The sequence below is a fragment of the Mesitornis unicolor genome, unplaced genomic scaffold (assembly GCF_000695765.1).
Source record: "Mesitornis unicolor isolate BGI_N332 unplaced genomic scaffold, ASM69576v1 Scaffold9350, whole genome shotgun sequence".
Lineage (NCBI taxonomy): Eukaryota > Metazoa > Chordata > Aves > Mesitornithiformes > Mesitornithidae > Mesitornis > Mesitornis unicolor.
Window position 1 is genome coordinate 1 of NW_010156195.1, and position 13950 is coordinate 13950.

At 35.2% G+C, this 13950-nt stretch overlaps 1 protein-coding gene across 1 annotated transcript; it reads left to right on the forward strand.

The window, feature by feature from the left end:
* The first annotated feature begins 165 nt into the window (after window positions 1-165).
* ZNF800 (zinc finger protein 800) lies at window positions 166-11087 on the forward strand. The gene is made up of 4 exons (XM_010182493.1): window positions 166-276; window positions 2474-2569; window positions 6233-6376; window positions 9322-11087. The coding sequence occupies exons 1-4, from the start codon at window positions 216-218 to the stop codon at window positions 11085-11087; spliced, it is 2067 nt and encodes a 688-aa protein (XP_010180795.1). The 5' UTR covers window positions 166-215.
* Window positions 11088-13950: the final 2863 nt, after the last annotated feature.

Consider the following 13950-nt stretch of genomic DNA (forward strand, 5'->3'; position numbering starts at 1 on the left):
GGCCGTTGCAGAGGGCGTTGTGGGACCTGCCGGAAACAATGGAAACTTTCTCCTGCGCCGAGGGTGCCGCTGCCTCCTGGCCTGCCCCGCCGGTGCTGCTAGAGGATGTGGGTGTGCGAGGTTAGCGCTGTTCTTCGGGGCAGCCACTTAATTTGCTTATTTTAGCAGAAACGAGCTGCTGGATGTAGAAGGAAAGTAGATCGTGCGCACGGAAAATGCCTCAAAGGGACAAGTGTTGTCAGACTGACCACCATCACCATGGATGCTGCGAGCCAGGTACAGTGGTGTGTGGTGCTTTGGTTGTTTTACTTATCCACTTCCTTAAGAGCTTGCAGAAACTGTTAAGATGTTGTAAATGTGCATCATTAATGACAGTTTTGGATATTAAAAAGTTTCTCAATTTTGTTTGGAAATGTCTTTTTGATATCTTTGAACTGTCACGTTAAAATTATTCCAGTAAGATAATTTCTCATTTCCTGCAGGATGTGCAATAATCCCCAAGCCCTCACATGGGCATTGTGTACAGTGAGCAGAGGAAGGCAACAAGCTGTGTAAATCAACAGGTCTTTTTGTTTCCAGAAAGTGTGATATTCTGAATTTTTTGTAAAATGATGTTTCTGGTAATCTCTTACATTCGGTGTTTAGGTTTTTACTTTACTTCTTCTCTGGTGGCCTCTGATGAACTTGAAGATCTTATTCTCAGAGGAGAAAAAAGCCCAAATGAGTCACATAGCAGTACACTGGAAGGTGCCATCAATGGAAAATATGAAGGTTCAGCCAACTTGCTAGATGTTTGCAGTTGTTTTGCCTACTGTTGTAGTTGGTAGCCTAAAAGGAAATTTGTTTCCTTCCTTGTTGCCTTGTTGTAGAGTTTATTTGGCTGCTTTCACTTGTGTTTTGAAAAGAAAGGTGTCAGTTTGGGGAATTAATAGTTGAAAACATAAGCTTGACAACTTTAATAATGCTCCTTTAATGAAATGTAATTTGAGAGTGGGTATTGTTCGTTCAGTAGAAACATTTTCTTTATGTTTAAGGTGAAATGGTTTTGAGTTGTTCTAATGCTTTAAAAAAACTAAAATACTTTTCTTGTCTTACAAATAACAGTGATGTGTTATGTCTGCTTCACATATGTCACTCCTTGATGTCAGTGGGTGTTGCACATGCATATTAGAGGCAGTATGCAAACCAAAATATACTGTTTTGAAGAACAGGGAATAGGCTAGTCGTATACAATATGTCATTGTGTTAGAGATCCCCAAACGATTAGCTGATTTGTAATGGTTGTTGTGTGTTCGTATATATAATAGAATATTATGGGGCCAGCATAGTTGAGTGGAGTGTTCATTCTATCATTCTTTTCTTAGACTGCTTTTCTTTCTAATGTTCTTTTCAGCTTGAATTTACTTGTAACCTTACATCTTTTAGAATAACTTTCTTGTCAAAATGTGTTTAATGCATTTGCACTTAATATCTTGAAATAGTTTTACTCTATGTCTCTACTGCTCTTTGTCAAAAATAAATTTCTTGGAGATGTTCAATACTTCACTTAGAAATGGAAACCTTACAGTGGGGTTAAAAATCAAACCAAATGAATAAGGTAGGAGCCAATTTATTAACAACTACAAAGCTAATTATTTTTTCAATAAGAAACTAACAAGAAGACCTAAGTAATGATTTTGCAAACACGTGCTTGAATAAGTGCTCTTATTCATTTGAATTTGGCTTTTCCTCTGGGTAAAGCTTAATTGCTGTATGCATATACAGCAGTGGAAAGATACTAATTTTCATATGCATAAATACTGCATATTGGAATAACTAATAATCATCCTGATCAATAAATGTTTTGGTTTCAATAGATTTTACAGTGATTGTGACATGGAATGAAACTTCAGAAATAAGATATTACTTCAGCAATGTTCTTGAACTAGAAACATTTCTTGAATGTGATTTTATTGGTTAAAAATGTTATAATAGCTATTTTTGGTATATACTACATAGTTATGCATGTGCTTTTTTCTGATAATTGCTACTTGAGGCTTGGATTCAGTGCGTAGGTGTGTATTAACAACATTGTAATAACAGTACACTGTGAAGTACAGTATTTGGCAATGTTTTTTTGTGCATCCGTTTCAGTTTGAACGATGCAAGTCACATAGATTGCTTTAATTGACAGGAATTTCTAGTGAGTTAATTTGGTTTTATATATTTATATGTTTTCATGTTTGATACATGTAGCTCTGAATACGCTTTCTTTAAATAGCCAAAATGACAGCAAACTGTCAGTGGGTATCATGGCTTGAAAATTCATTATTGACTGTTTCTTAATGTATGTGAAAATTTTTGAGTAGGGCAACTTCTACTGTAGTACTGGCTGTTCTATTTTGCTAGTTTACTGTATGCACAGAAAATCCATAACTTAATAAAAATCACCTGAGTGTTCTCTAATGGCTTATTATACTTTTATATATTTCAGTACATCTCTTGGAACCTGGTGATCCTCCATTATTACAGCAGCCTCTGCAAACGTCAAAATCCGGTATTCAACAAATCATTGAGTGTTTTCGATCAGGTATGAAACTATGCTTGACTCTTAATAAGTTTATTACCTTGTTATAAGAGTTATTTATATTTAGTATATTAAAATATCCAACATCTATCTTTCTGCATATTTGTGAACTATTTGTAGGTTTTTGGAATTAGGTGCTGTTCCTTTTAATAATAAGCGTTTTCATGTAAAGTAGTGATGATACAGCTCCTACTGTGTAGTTATCTGTCACAGAATCATTAAGGTTGGAAGAGACCTCTAAGATGATCAAGTCCAGCTTTCAAAAACCTTAACTTAGTGTGTTGTTCTGCTTTGGGTCTTCTCTCCTGCTGTTACTGAGTTTGTCCTAAAACTCCTGAGATGAAGAGAAAATGTAGTGTTTACCTTGAACTTTTTAGAATTGCTTTATGATGTCACTTTTAAGGCGTTCCTTGATTGTGTTGCGTAGTCACAATATGTAGCAGTGAACCTAAGAATAACAACTGAGCATTTGGGTGAGCATGCCAGAGATGATTGAAACCTTTAATGTTTTCTAGCTGTTTCTATGCTTCTGATGTGGCAAACCAAATGTTTTATTTTCACAACCCTTGGTGCAATAACACAGCAGTTATTATGAAAATTAAAGTGATGTCTTTCATGCTACTATCTATATGTTTCTAGATTTTTCCACATTAAGCTATTATATATATGAAATATTTCATGTATAAATCATTGCTGCTGTGTAACGAGATGCATGTTGGGACTGAGTCTTGTGAAAGAGCACAGTATTTAAGCTCTCCACTAGCATTTCAACAGAAAGGAAGGAAAGAAGGAAAACTGAATGTGAGGGTTGTTGTTAGTAACTTTTTTAGTTTGTGTGAAATTGCCTGAGGCCTCAGATGTTGCAGGCTGCTTTCAGTTGAAGCAGGTAAAGCAGGTAAATGAAATCTCTACTGTTAACAGCAGGAACTAGTTGCAAGTGCCCTGTCTCTTGGCTACTTCCAGATTGTCCTCACTGACAGGTGTTAAACTGATAGTTTACCTTGCCATCTCCAGTCAAGCACCCTCAAGTACCTTTCCTGCACCAGGGAAGTTGGACAGAAGGCAAAAGGACTTAGACTAGGGTGGTTAGTTTTGAACAAGCAACATTTCAACTATTTTGATTTTTGTGGTAAGGAAATAGAGATTAAAGCCAGAGTATTGTCCATAACTATTTAAGCAGTTTTAGGAGAAGCTCCTGTTCTCCAAAGCATTAAGAATAACAGATGAATTTGAATCTAAATGTTTTTTCTAAAGGCCTAAACTTTGGTATTTCTGCCAGAGAAGTATTTGTAATAACCATGTTCTGTACTGATTTCTTGTGACAGGGATGTTATTCTAGCGTCAGCATTTACAAATATTAACAGAATTTGATAAGTTATCACACGCCCCAGTTAGATGTAACTACAAAATAGAGAAGGCTTCAGTAAACTGGAGGCAGCATGTGCTGGCAGAAGACTGACAGCTCATTGCCACAATTTGCAGTTGGTGAAGAATGAGAAGATGATTATTTCTTTCTCTGCCTGCTGTGTCCACAAAACCAGTGCATGTTTTAAATTTATTTGCCGTATCCCAGAGTCCCTAAAGGCCTACAATTTAATTCAAAAGGACCAATTATTTTTTCACTCGCATGAGTGAAAAGGTTCATAGTTGCATAAGGATAGTTTGAAGCCAGACTGACTACCGTGTCATCTAGTCTGACCTCCAGTATGTCATAAATCCTTTAATCTCATCTTGTAATTCTTAAGTCCAATAATTTGGATTAGACAAAACCATTTCAGTCCTGAATGGAAAAAGACTGAACTATCAGTGTAATGAGAGGGAGAATGAAGGACTTTTGTATGTCTTGATTGGGAAATAGTGGAGAATTAGATGACTTTGGGAGAGGGATTTGTGGCTAGGAAGTGCATCAACTACACGGCCAAATTTTGGTTTATTGTGTGCTATCACTGAATTGGAGGCCATGTCCGTAAGCACCACATCTACATGTCTTTTAAATATCTTCAAGGATGGTGACTCAGCCACTTCCCTGGGCAGCCTGTTCCAATGTTTGACAACCCTTTTGGTGAAGAAATTTTTCCTATTTGATCTAAACCTCCACTGGTGCAATGGGAGACTGTTTCCTTTTGTCCTGTCACTTGTTACTTGGGAGGAGAGACCAACACCCACCTCACTACAATCTCCTTTAAGACAGTTGTAGAGAGCAGTAAGGTCTGTTGAAAGAGCAGTGAGAGGAAAAGACAAGAGGCTAGGGTTGTGGCCTGGGAAAGGCACAGGAGGAGACACAAACTGGAAGGTGGCCTCAAGTAGTCATGCTTGGGGCCGATTTTCAAACAACTGTTGAAGACACCGTGCTTTGCTAAAACTCAGTTGTAAAAGATTTTGTAGCACTACTCTTACACCAAGAAATAAAAAGTTGTCTTGGTAAGGCCCATTCGTATGAACTATTAGTTGTTATGAAATTATTGGTATTTGAAAGAGTTTGGTTTAGGAAATAGCTCTGCAGTGTGACTCTGGGTTTGATCTTTAAAAGGAATTCTTAAGAGAAATGTCTTTGATGACAGAAAACTTGAACTTCTACTTCAGCTTGAAGAATGTCTTGATGCTGTTTCAAAGTTGTCTGATACTATTTATTCTTAATCCAATTTCATTATTTTTTTCCTTTTGGACTAATTTTGCTTAACTTTGCTTTATTCCGTTATAAGAAAAAAGTCAAGATAGAGAAATAAACTGAATTCAGTTATCTAGCATTTTTTTCCAGTTTGGAGGGGCTAAATATTAATCATTTGGTAATGCATTGCTAATTGTACATGTTACGTTCATAGTTTTTGTGAGATGAGAAATAAAGGAGTGAGTTTGTAGTGTAACGTAAACTCCAAATCCTTTAGTTGTTCAAGCGAAGCAGGACCTGGAATACATCAACAATGCTAGATGAAACTGTATCTTTGTGGTGTTTTGTTTTTGTCATGTTTTTTTTTGTTTGGTTTTTTTTTAATACACAATGTATAATAGTCTGGAAAACCTCCATGCTTTGTCACACTGCCTTTGTTTTAATATGAAAGTTTCCAACTTAAATGATAAGTATTTTCCTTTCAGCAGACTGAAAATGTCTGCAGTTCTACTTCCTTGCCTAAGCATCTTCATCTTGATCTTGGGTCACATGTCTAGATGTAGTAACATTTCTGGACCTGTTAGTTATTCTTTTTGTTTAATTGTATGCTTTGTAGTTTTTTGCCTTGCCAAGTGCTATTTTTGTGTGAAATAGCTGTATATATCTTGCTTTCTTAGCCCTGCTGGATAAGCTTAAAGAAAAGAATACTGCAGGCCTCTTTAAATGCTCTAGGTGTTTATTCTTTCTTGTTGGGCAATTGTATTGCATGTAGTATGGACTCATTCCTAATGTTAGCTGTTAGTTTTTACCATAAATCATTGCGTTTTCCCTGTAATGTGCGTAGTCCTTGACTTTCTTTTTTTTTCCCCCCGAACTAGGGTTGTTTTCATAATGAAACTTGGAGTATGTATCATGAACTTACAGTGCAATGAAGTAGCATTAACAAAAGATAAAAATGCTGTTATAGTTGTTTTAAAATGTTTCCACTTTCATGGAAAGATGTGAATTAAAAGATGAAAAGAAAACCTTCTTTAAGTGTAATGTTTCTTTTATTTCAGGAACGAAACAACTTAAACATATCTTGTTAAAAGATGTGGACACCATTTTTGAGTGTAAATTGTGCCGGAGTCTCTTCAGAGGATTACCAAATTTAATTACTCATAAAAAGTTTTACTGCCCTCCAAGTCTCCGGATGGATGACAGTAAGTCTTGCTAATTGAAATATTTAATAAAGCTGTCTGAAGCTGAGACACTTATCTTTCTGTACCATTTGTACAAACACTAGAAACACAATTCAATAGTAACGTATATGTGTCACTTTCATGGTAGTAAAAAAACTACAGCACTGACTTAATATGCATTAATAACTGAGACCCATGTCAGTGCCATAATTTGATAACTAACTAATGCATTCAACCTTTTAATGAACAGCATCGCTGTTAACGCTTTTTATACCTACTTCCTCTTTTTCTTTCCTGTCTTTCCCCATTTACTGTGAGAGATACCAAAAAGTGTATGCCAAAGAACTGGGAAATGAATCTCATAGAAAAGTGTGGATCTAATGAGACTTTTTGGTTTTAGATCAGCGTAGCTCTGATGGACTTCAGCTGGATCCTGTAAAGTGGCTTGGATCAACATCCATAATTTTCTCCTGTACTTGGGAAGTGCTCAGTGTCATGGACACAGTCCTTCAGTCTTACTCATGAAACACAGACTAAAAGTTCACCCTTTTCTTTAGGGAACTGTGCTTCAGTAATACTCTTTCCTACTGCCTCACCTCACCTGACTGTATGCTGCTTTAAGATATTCAGTGTGATCATGCCTAGCCTACTGCCTTTATCATAGAAATTAAACTTCATAATTAAAAGAAACCAACTGAAATGATGAGGAAAAAATAAAGTAGTGTATTCTTATGGAAAAAATAAATTATTAAAGTCTCATTCCAGTAATTACTTTGTTGAATTTAGTAAAGCTGAATAATTTGGAAATGTGCCAGCATTCAAAAACATATTGTAAAGCTTTCTAATTATCTTGATCTTTTGACTAGATTAACAGGAGTGCAATGAGGATTTTTCTTTCCTGATTAGTGCCTTCCTGCCTCAATATTTCAAAAATTAGGAACCAACAAAGATTTACATAGGCGATTCTTTCTGCACATTTTGTGAGCTAGTGTTGTGAAGGAGAAGGTAACAAGATTAGTACTGTCACCTTCCTTAAATGAGTGTGCTTGGCCAATTGCAGGGAGTCACAGAGCTCTGTGAAAAGACATGAGCTGTGTTTTCAAAGCAAGGTTAGAAGTGCATCTGACTTAGATGCAGAAGTTTCTAAGCAAAGTAAGAATACCCTGAGTAGGAACTTCCTGTCCAGCTCCTGACATTCTAGTCTTCATTTAATTTGCTGATTAGCTTTTATATTTCACTGCTCTAGGAGGGGTGCAGATGAAAAGAATACTGCGATATGCTCTGAATAAAATTATATAAATACTATGCTTTATGTAAAATTGAGTATGATGATTACTGAATAAAGTGGGACGATATTTTTTTGTTTTCTTTTGTTTTTCTCAAAAGAAAATTAAAAGGTACAGAGCAAAGAGGTAAGAATAACAGTTCAGGATCTCTATAGTGAAAAATTCCAAAGACTATTCCCTGACAAGTTTTTTGAGATGTATTCTGTTAGTGTATTCATTAAATGGTCTGAAAAGGTGCTATAAAATAGGAAGGAGCTTTTACCCTTGATAAAAATTATATAGATTTGAAACTGACTGCGAAAGGTGTTAAAAATTCAGTGTTAAAAGATGGGTTCTGAGCACCAAAACAGCACATTTCTTGTACTGACACTCTTTTCATGTATTGCTGGCAGTGTGGAAGGAACAAATCTAAGTGTGGGTTTTTAATTAGCTGTTACCAGGAATCACATCTTCAGATTATTGTGGATAAATTTGAACTGTATCATCTCGGTGCCTCACCTCTTAGCTTTTAGTTATGCCAGTGCAGGTGCCTAGCGTATTGTGATAGAAACTAGATCACTGAACCAATTTGATGTTGAAAAGCATGATACTAACTAGGCCTGTAAAATCACAAATGGCATGTAGGTAAATGGGAGCAATCATTTGTTTTTATTTTTTTATCATAATACAAACACTCTGGGATATCCAGCAAAATTGCCAGACAGTAAAATTATGAGCATTTCTGGTAAAACAAACAAAAAAACCCACCACTTACCATTATGGTAGCCAAGAATGTAAATGCTTTAAAAGCATTTGAATAATCTTTTTGGAATCTAGGCGTATTGAAACAGTACTTTAAAGGCAAACTTCAACTTGGAAAGTTTACTGGCATCAGACAAACAAGGAGAATCCCTATATTCATCTTTCTTATTTTTTAAGTCTGCTCCAACATGTTATCAGGGCAGAACATAGGATGAACCTTTGGTGAACCTCAGTGAAGTTATTCTTAAAATAACTTATTTGGCTCAGCTTTTATTGTTTTGAGAAATTAGTACATTTTTTTCCTCTGAATAATACAGGATTTTTCTGTCCTTAATATTTACTATTTTACTCTATCTATGAGCCTATTAGCTTTGGTATTACGAAAAGCTTTCCCTGCCCCAGAAGTTAAGTTCTTTCTTACCTACTTATCTCTTCATGCAGTGCTCAGGTTACACAGACACTTCATTCTTTCTTAAGGACTGTTCAGAATTCAGAGAAGATCTTATTTCCATAATTAGGTTCCCTTATTGAGAATGCCCATTTCAGCAGTAGGAAAATCAGTTTATAATGATACTTCAGGTTTAGTTACACACCTGCAGAACGAGCTCAGTCATATGCTATTTTTTTTTATTTTGCAATTGATACAGATTTTTAAAGAACAATTTAATTCCAGGCAAACTAATTTTTAGGTTTGGTGGCTTTCATATTAGCACACTAGAAAGGTGTACTTCCAATATTGGCTTTTAATTAAAAAGTTGCTTGTAGTGATGTGATAAAAATGATCACTCAGTCTCTAAGTATAAATTGTCAGAAAAATAGTACAAAACCAGGATTTATACAAATTAGATGACTGAATTGATACAGTGGTTAAAAGATACTTTGATATTTAAGTAGTTTGAAATCACCAAATAATAAAAATACCTTTGCCTCTTTTCACAGACCTCCCAGATGTAAATGATAAACAGAGTCAAGCCATAAATGACCTCCTGGAAGCTATCTATCCAAGAGTAGATAAACAAGAATATATAATTAAATTGGAACCTATAGAAACTAATCAGAATGCTGTATTTCAATATGTATCAAGGACTGATAGCCCAGACGAGAACACAGAAAGCGGTAGTACCCCTGATCAAGCTCCAGTACAGATACAGGAGCCCAGCACTGAGCAACCCAAGACTGTTTCAGCTCCAGCCCCAGTCACAGCTGGGGAGGCTGTAGAATTACCTCCTGCTGATCCCGTTACAAACAAGGTGATACCTACTCCTGAAGAACAGCCTCCAGCAGTAAATCCTGAGTTGGACTCTCTGGATAATTCTGATTTTGGCCACCAGTTGATATGTTGCCTTTGTAGGAAAGAATTTCATTCCAGACGCAGTGTACGCCGGCACATTCGAAAAGTGCACAAAAAAAAGATGGAAGAGCTAAAGAAGTACATAGAAACAAAAAAGAAGCCAAATCAGTGCTCTGTGAAAGGACGAAATAAGAATGTTCTTGTAGCATTAGGTAGAAGTTGTCCTGTATGTTATAAATCATTTGCTACAAAAGCCAACGTAAGGAGGCATTTTGATGAAGTTCATAGAGGATTAAGAAGGGATTCCATTACTCCTGATATAGCTACAAAGCCTGGGCAACCTTTGTTCTTGGATACAGTTTCTGCTAAAAAATCTTTTAAGACCCGAAAACAAAAGTCGTCTTCAAAGGCTGAATACAATTTAACTGCATGCAAATGCCTTCTGTGCAAGAGAAAATATAGTTCGCAAATAATGCTGAAAAGGCACATGCAAATTGTTCACAAGATAACTCTTTCTGGAAAGAACTCTAAAAGAGAGAAAGGACCCAACAATACTGCCAATGGCACAGAAATAAAAGTAAAAGTTGAACCAGCAGATTCTGTAGAACCTTCACCCCCTTCCATTGCCCTTTCTCCACAGAATGAATTAAAGGGAACAAATCATTCAAATGAGAAAAAAAGCACACCGTCAGCACAGAAAAATAAAGTTAAACAGGACACTGAAAACCCTAAATCAACTTCTAAATCAGCTACTAAATCAACCTCTAAATCAACCACTAAATCAGCTTCTAAATCAACCAATGCATCTGCTGCAGGTGGCCAGCAAAAAACCAGAAAGCCAAAACTTTCAGCTGGCTTTGACTTCAAGCAGCTTTACTGTAAACTTTGTAAACGCCAATTTACTTCTAAACAGAACTTGACAAAACATATTGAATTGCACACAGATGGAAATAACATTTACGTTAAATACTACAGGTGTCCGCTCTGCTCTTACGAAACGCGCCGCAAACGTGATGTGATAAGGCACATAACTGTAGTTCATAAAAAGTCACCGCGCTACCTTGGGAAAATAACTGCAAGTTTAGAAATTAGAGCAATAAAAAAGCCAATTGATCTTGTTCTAAATAAGGTGACAAAAAGAGGCCCTCAGAGGGAAGAAACAAAACAGATTGTTTCAAAACAGGATGTCACCTCTAATTCTCCCAATAAAAAATATGAAGGAGCTGATGTTGGCATAGAAGTAAAAGTAACAAAAAACTTTTCTCTGCATCGATGCAATAAATGTGGGAAAGCATTTGCCAGAAAAGCTTTTCTAGAACATCATAAGAAAACCCACAAAGCAAATGTATCTCATTCACCTGAAGAAAATAAAACCAAAGGCAGAAGTACAAGATCTAAAGCTGTTGTCTGGTGAGGAAACAAAAAGTGTTTTGTCTCTTTATTTTTAAGAAACAAAACAAACCCACTGCCTTTCACCTACTGTTGTTGATTTATTGCCGAAAACATGCTTTTTTATAGATTTTATGGTGTAGTGGCTTAAAATATTAAGGTAGATGTCAGGTTTGTTTATTAAATTTTGTTTTTGGTATTTTGGAAATGAATTAATTTCTAAATTTGTCATTGTAGGAAGTTGGAATAGACTATAGATTAAACTGTACCGAGTCAATTCTTTAAATTGTCTTAAGGCATCTGTTGTAATCAAGCTAATATACGTACATTTCTAAATTAGTAATTTTTAAAAATTAACAATACTTTTGTATGGTTTGAATAACTTAACCTCTTCATTAACTTCTCTGTGACCCAGTTGAAGAAGTACTAAAGGTGCTACGGTAAAAGCTGTTGACAGAAAAAATCTTTATGAATTTACTGAAATTATCATGCATGCTTTTTTTTATTTTAATGTGTATTATCATTGCCATGTCAACAAAAGGGCGTAGGACAGTTTTTTTGATTGTAATTTGGATGTTTAATTGCTTTGATTTAAAATCAGTATGAATTAGGTGCCTACAAACACCTTTAAAAGCATCAAATTTAGGATTTTATTCTTTTAATGCTTATTTATATAAGCACAGGTTTGGAGACTTCAAGTCATTTATCTTTTAAAGTGTTTGAGTCTCTTGAAGAATTTTTGTTTTAAGCCTAAATACATACAGAAATCTGGCGATTTCTGGTGGTGAATTGCCACCCAGCTATGTTCAATTGTAATCTGGTGCTTTTGTGACTTTGTAACAAATCCTGGCTAAGTGGGATGAAACTTCAAAAACAAACTGAGCTGGACCCTGAATTACACTGAATTTAAGAGAACAAATGACTTCTGCATATTGATCAAGAATTAAAAACTTAGCCTTATAAATTATTTATATTGCATCAGTTAAAACAGAATTGTATGGGTAAACTCAAAGTATTAATTTATTCCCATTTCTCCTCAGGTAGAGATGTTCAGAAAGTTTGAAGTTCATTTGAATGAAAAAGACTATTTTGTTGTTGGAACTGCTAATCTGTTGATAATGGTACTATGAGGAGGAAATATTTTCATAAACTACTGTTTTCTTACTAAATTAATGACCATTCTGACTGCTCGTAGAATAGTGCCTTTTTCTAGAACACTGAAGTAGTTGAAATCCACATGTGCTTCTAAATTAGCAGCTATCTGTATGCAGTTGAGGTTTGGTAGAGTATAGAACAAACTTCCTGAAATTAAAACAAGTACAGAGGCAAGTTAATGGACAGCAGCTTTGGAAGAAGACTTTTGTTCCTCATTTAGGGAATTGGAGAGCTCATTGTGCATACTGGTCCTCCCTTGTAGTGCTAACTGATGAACAGCTCTGACTTCTTTGTGATATCCTGCTTTGGCAAATGTGTTATATACTGTTTTAAATTTATTACAAGTGAATGTATAAGAGCAAACAATGTAGTGTATATTGGCTGAACTGTACTAATTTTTAGTATTTGCCATAACATCAGTTTGTTCATATTGACTAATTTCCCCGTTCTGGGACATTCTGAATTTCACCATACTGAAGTTGCTTCAAAGATCTCTATTTTGTTTCTGTATGTGATGCATAGGACAACTTTGTAAACATTTAGGAAGTTTACAAGAACATCCACATTCCTCTATTCTTTAATTTTTAAAAAAAATTATACACAAGCACTTTAATGATAGTTGCAGTTTATTTTTTCAGTTTTATTTTTTGAAAAATCAACACACTAATGTTAATATGAAGGTAGTGAATATTTGCTGATGTATTATAGACAGACAATCTGTGCACAACCACTTATAATGTTAGCTTATTTCATTAAATATTAATAAAAAGGGAGGATAGTATGGGAGAAACTCAAAATATTTTTTTCTCTCGAGATCATGTATGACCACTATAGGTAGCACTTGACTTTGTATCACTTGGAAAACGTTTTAGATCCCTTTTTTAACATTTTAATCAAGATTGTAGTAAAGCAGCCGCATGCCTACCATTATGAAATTCTTGGCAGGATTCATGCGTCAGTGGTTTGGGTGTTTTTTTTTCCTGTTTCGTTTTGGTTTTTCTTTTTTACTTTTTAGAAAATATTTTGTTTAGTGATTTGTGTCAAATTGCTACAATTTGAAAGGTATTGTACATCGGAAGAAATACCATGTTTTTTATATAGGTTCACTCCCTTACTTAGGGAGGTGCCTCGTGTTCATATATACTTTTTGTATAAAATATATCTAAAAATGTTGATCACAAGATCAGGAGTAAAAATACTTTTTATGGATAGAGAAATATTTGGCCCTGTTAGTGCATTGCACTAAAAATACTGTGAATGGGAACTGGACTGTAGCTGTTGCTCAAAATGTTCTATATTGAATGTACATGCTTTTGTTTGGATAAATGTACTGTATTTGCTGGAAAATAAAGCAGGCTGGAAATCACTTTTAAGTGTGCATAAACAAAAAGATGTCGTGTTTGTAAACCTGGAATACTCTTCGCTCCACAGTCAGAAATTACAATGTTTGCAGTTTTGTAAAATTTTGTTCTTTGATGACTGAAACTGGTTGTTTGCAGTATTCTGTTGTAATAAATGGGGGTTTTTGTTATTAAAAATTTGGCACTTGTGGAGTGAACGCTTCTCCGCAGTATGTTAACCTTTGCCGTATTTTTAGAACATGATTGATACTGGCTTTTTGTTCCTTGTAAAGGTATTTCTTCCTTAATGGAGGAAAGCTTGTTTTGATTATCCTTTTAAAACAAAAGTGAATATTGATGTTGAAGGAGATAGGCTATGCGTTTTTTTCATAA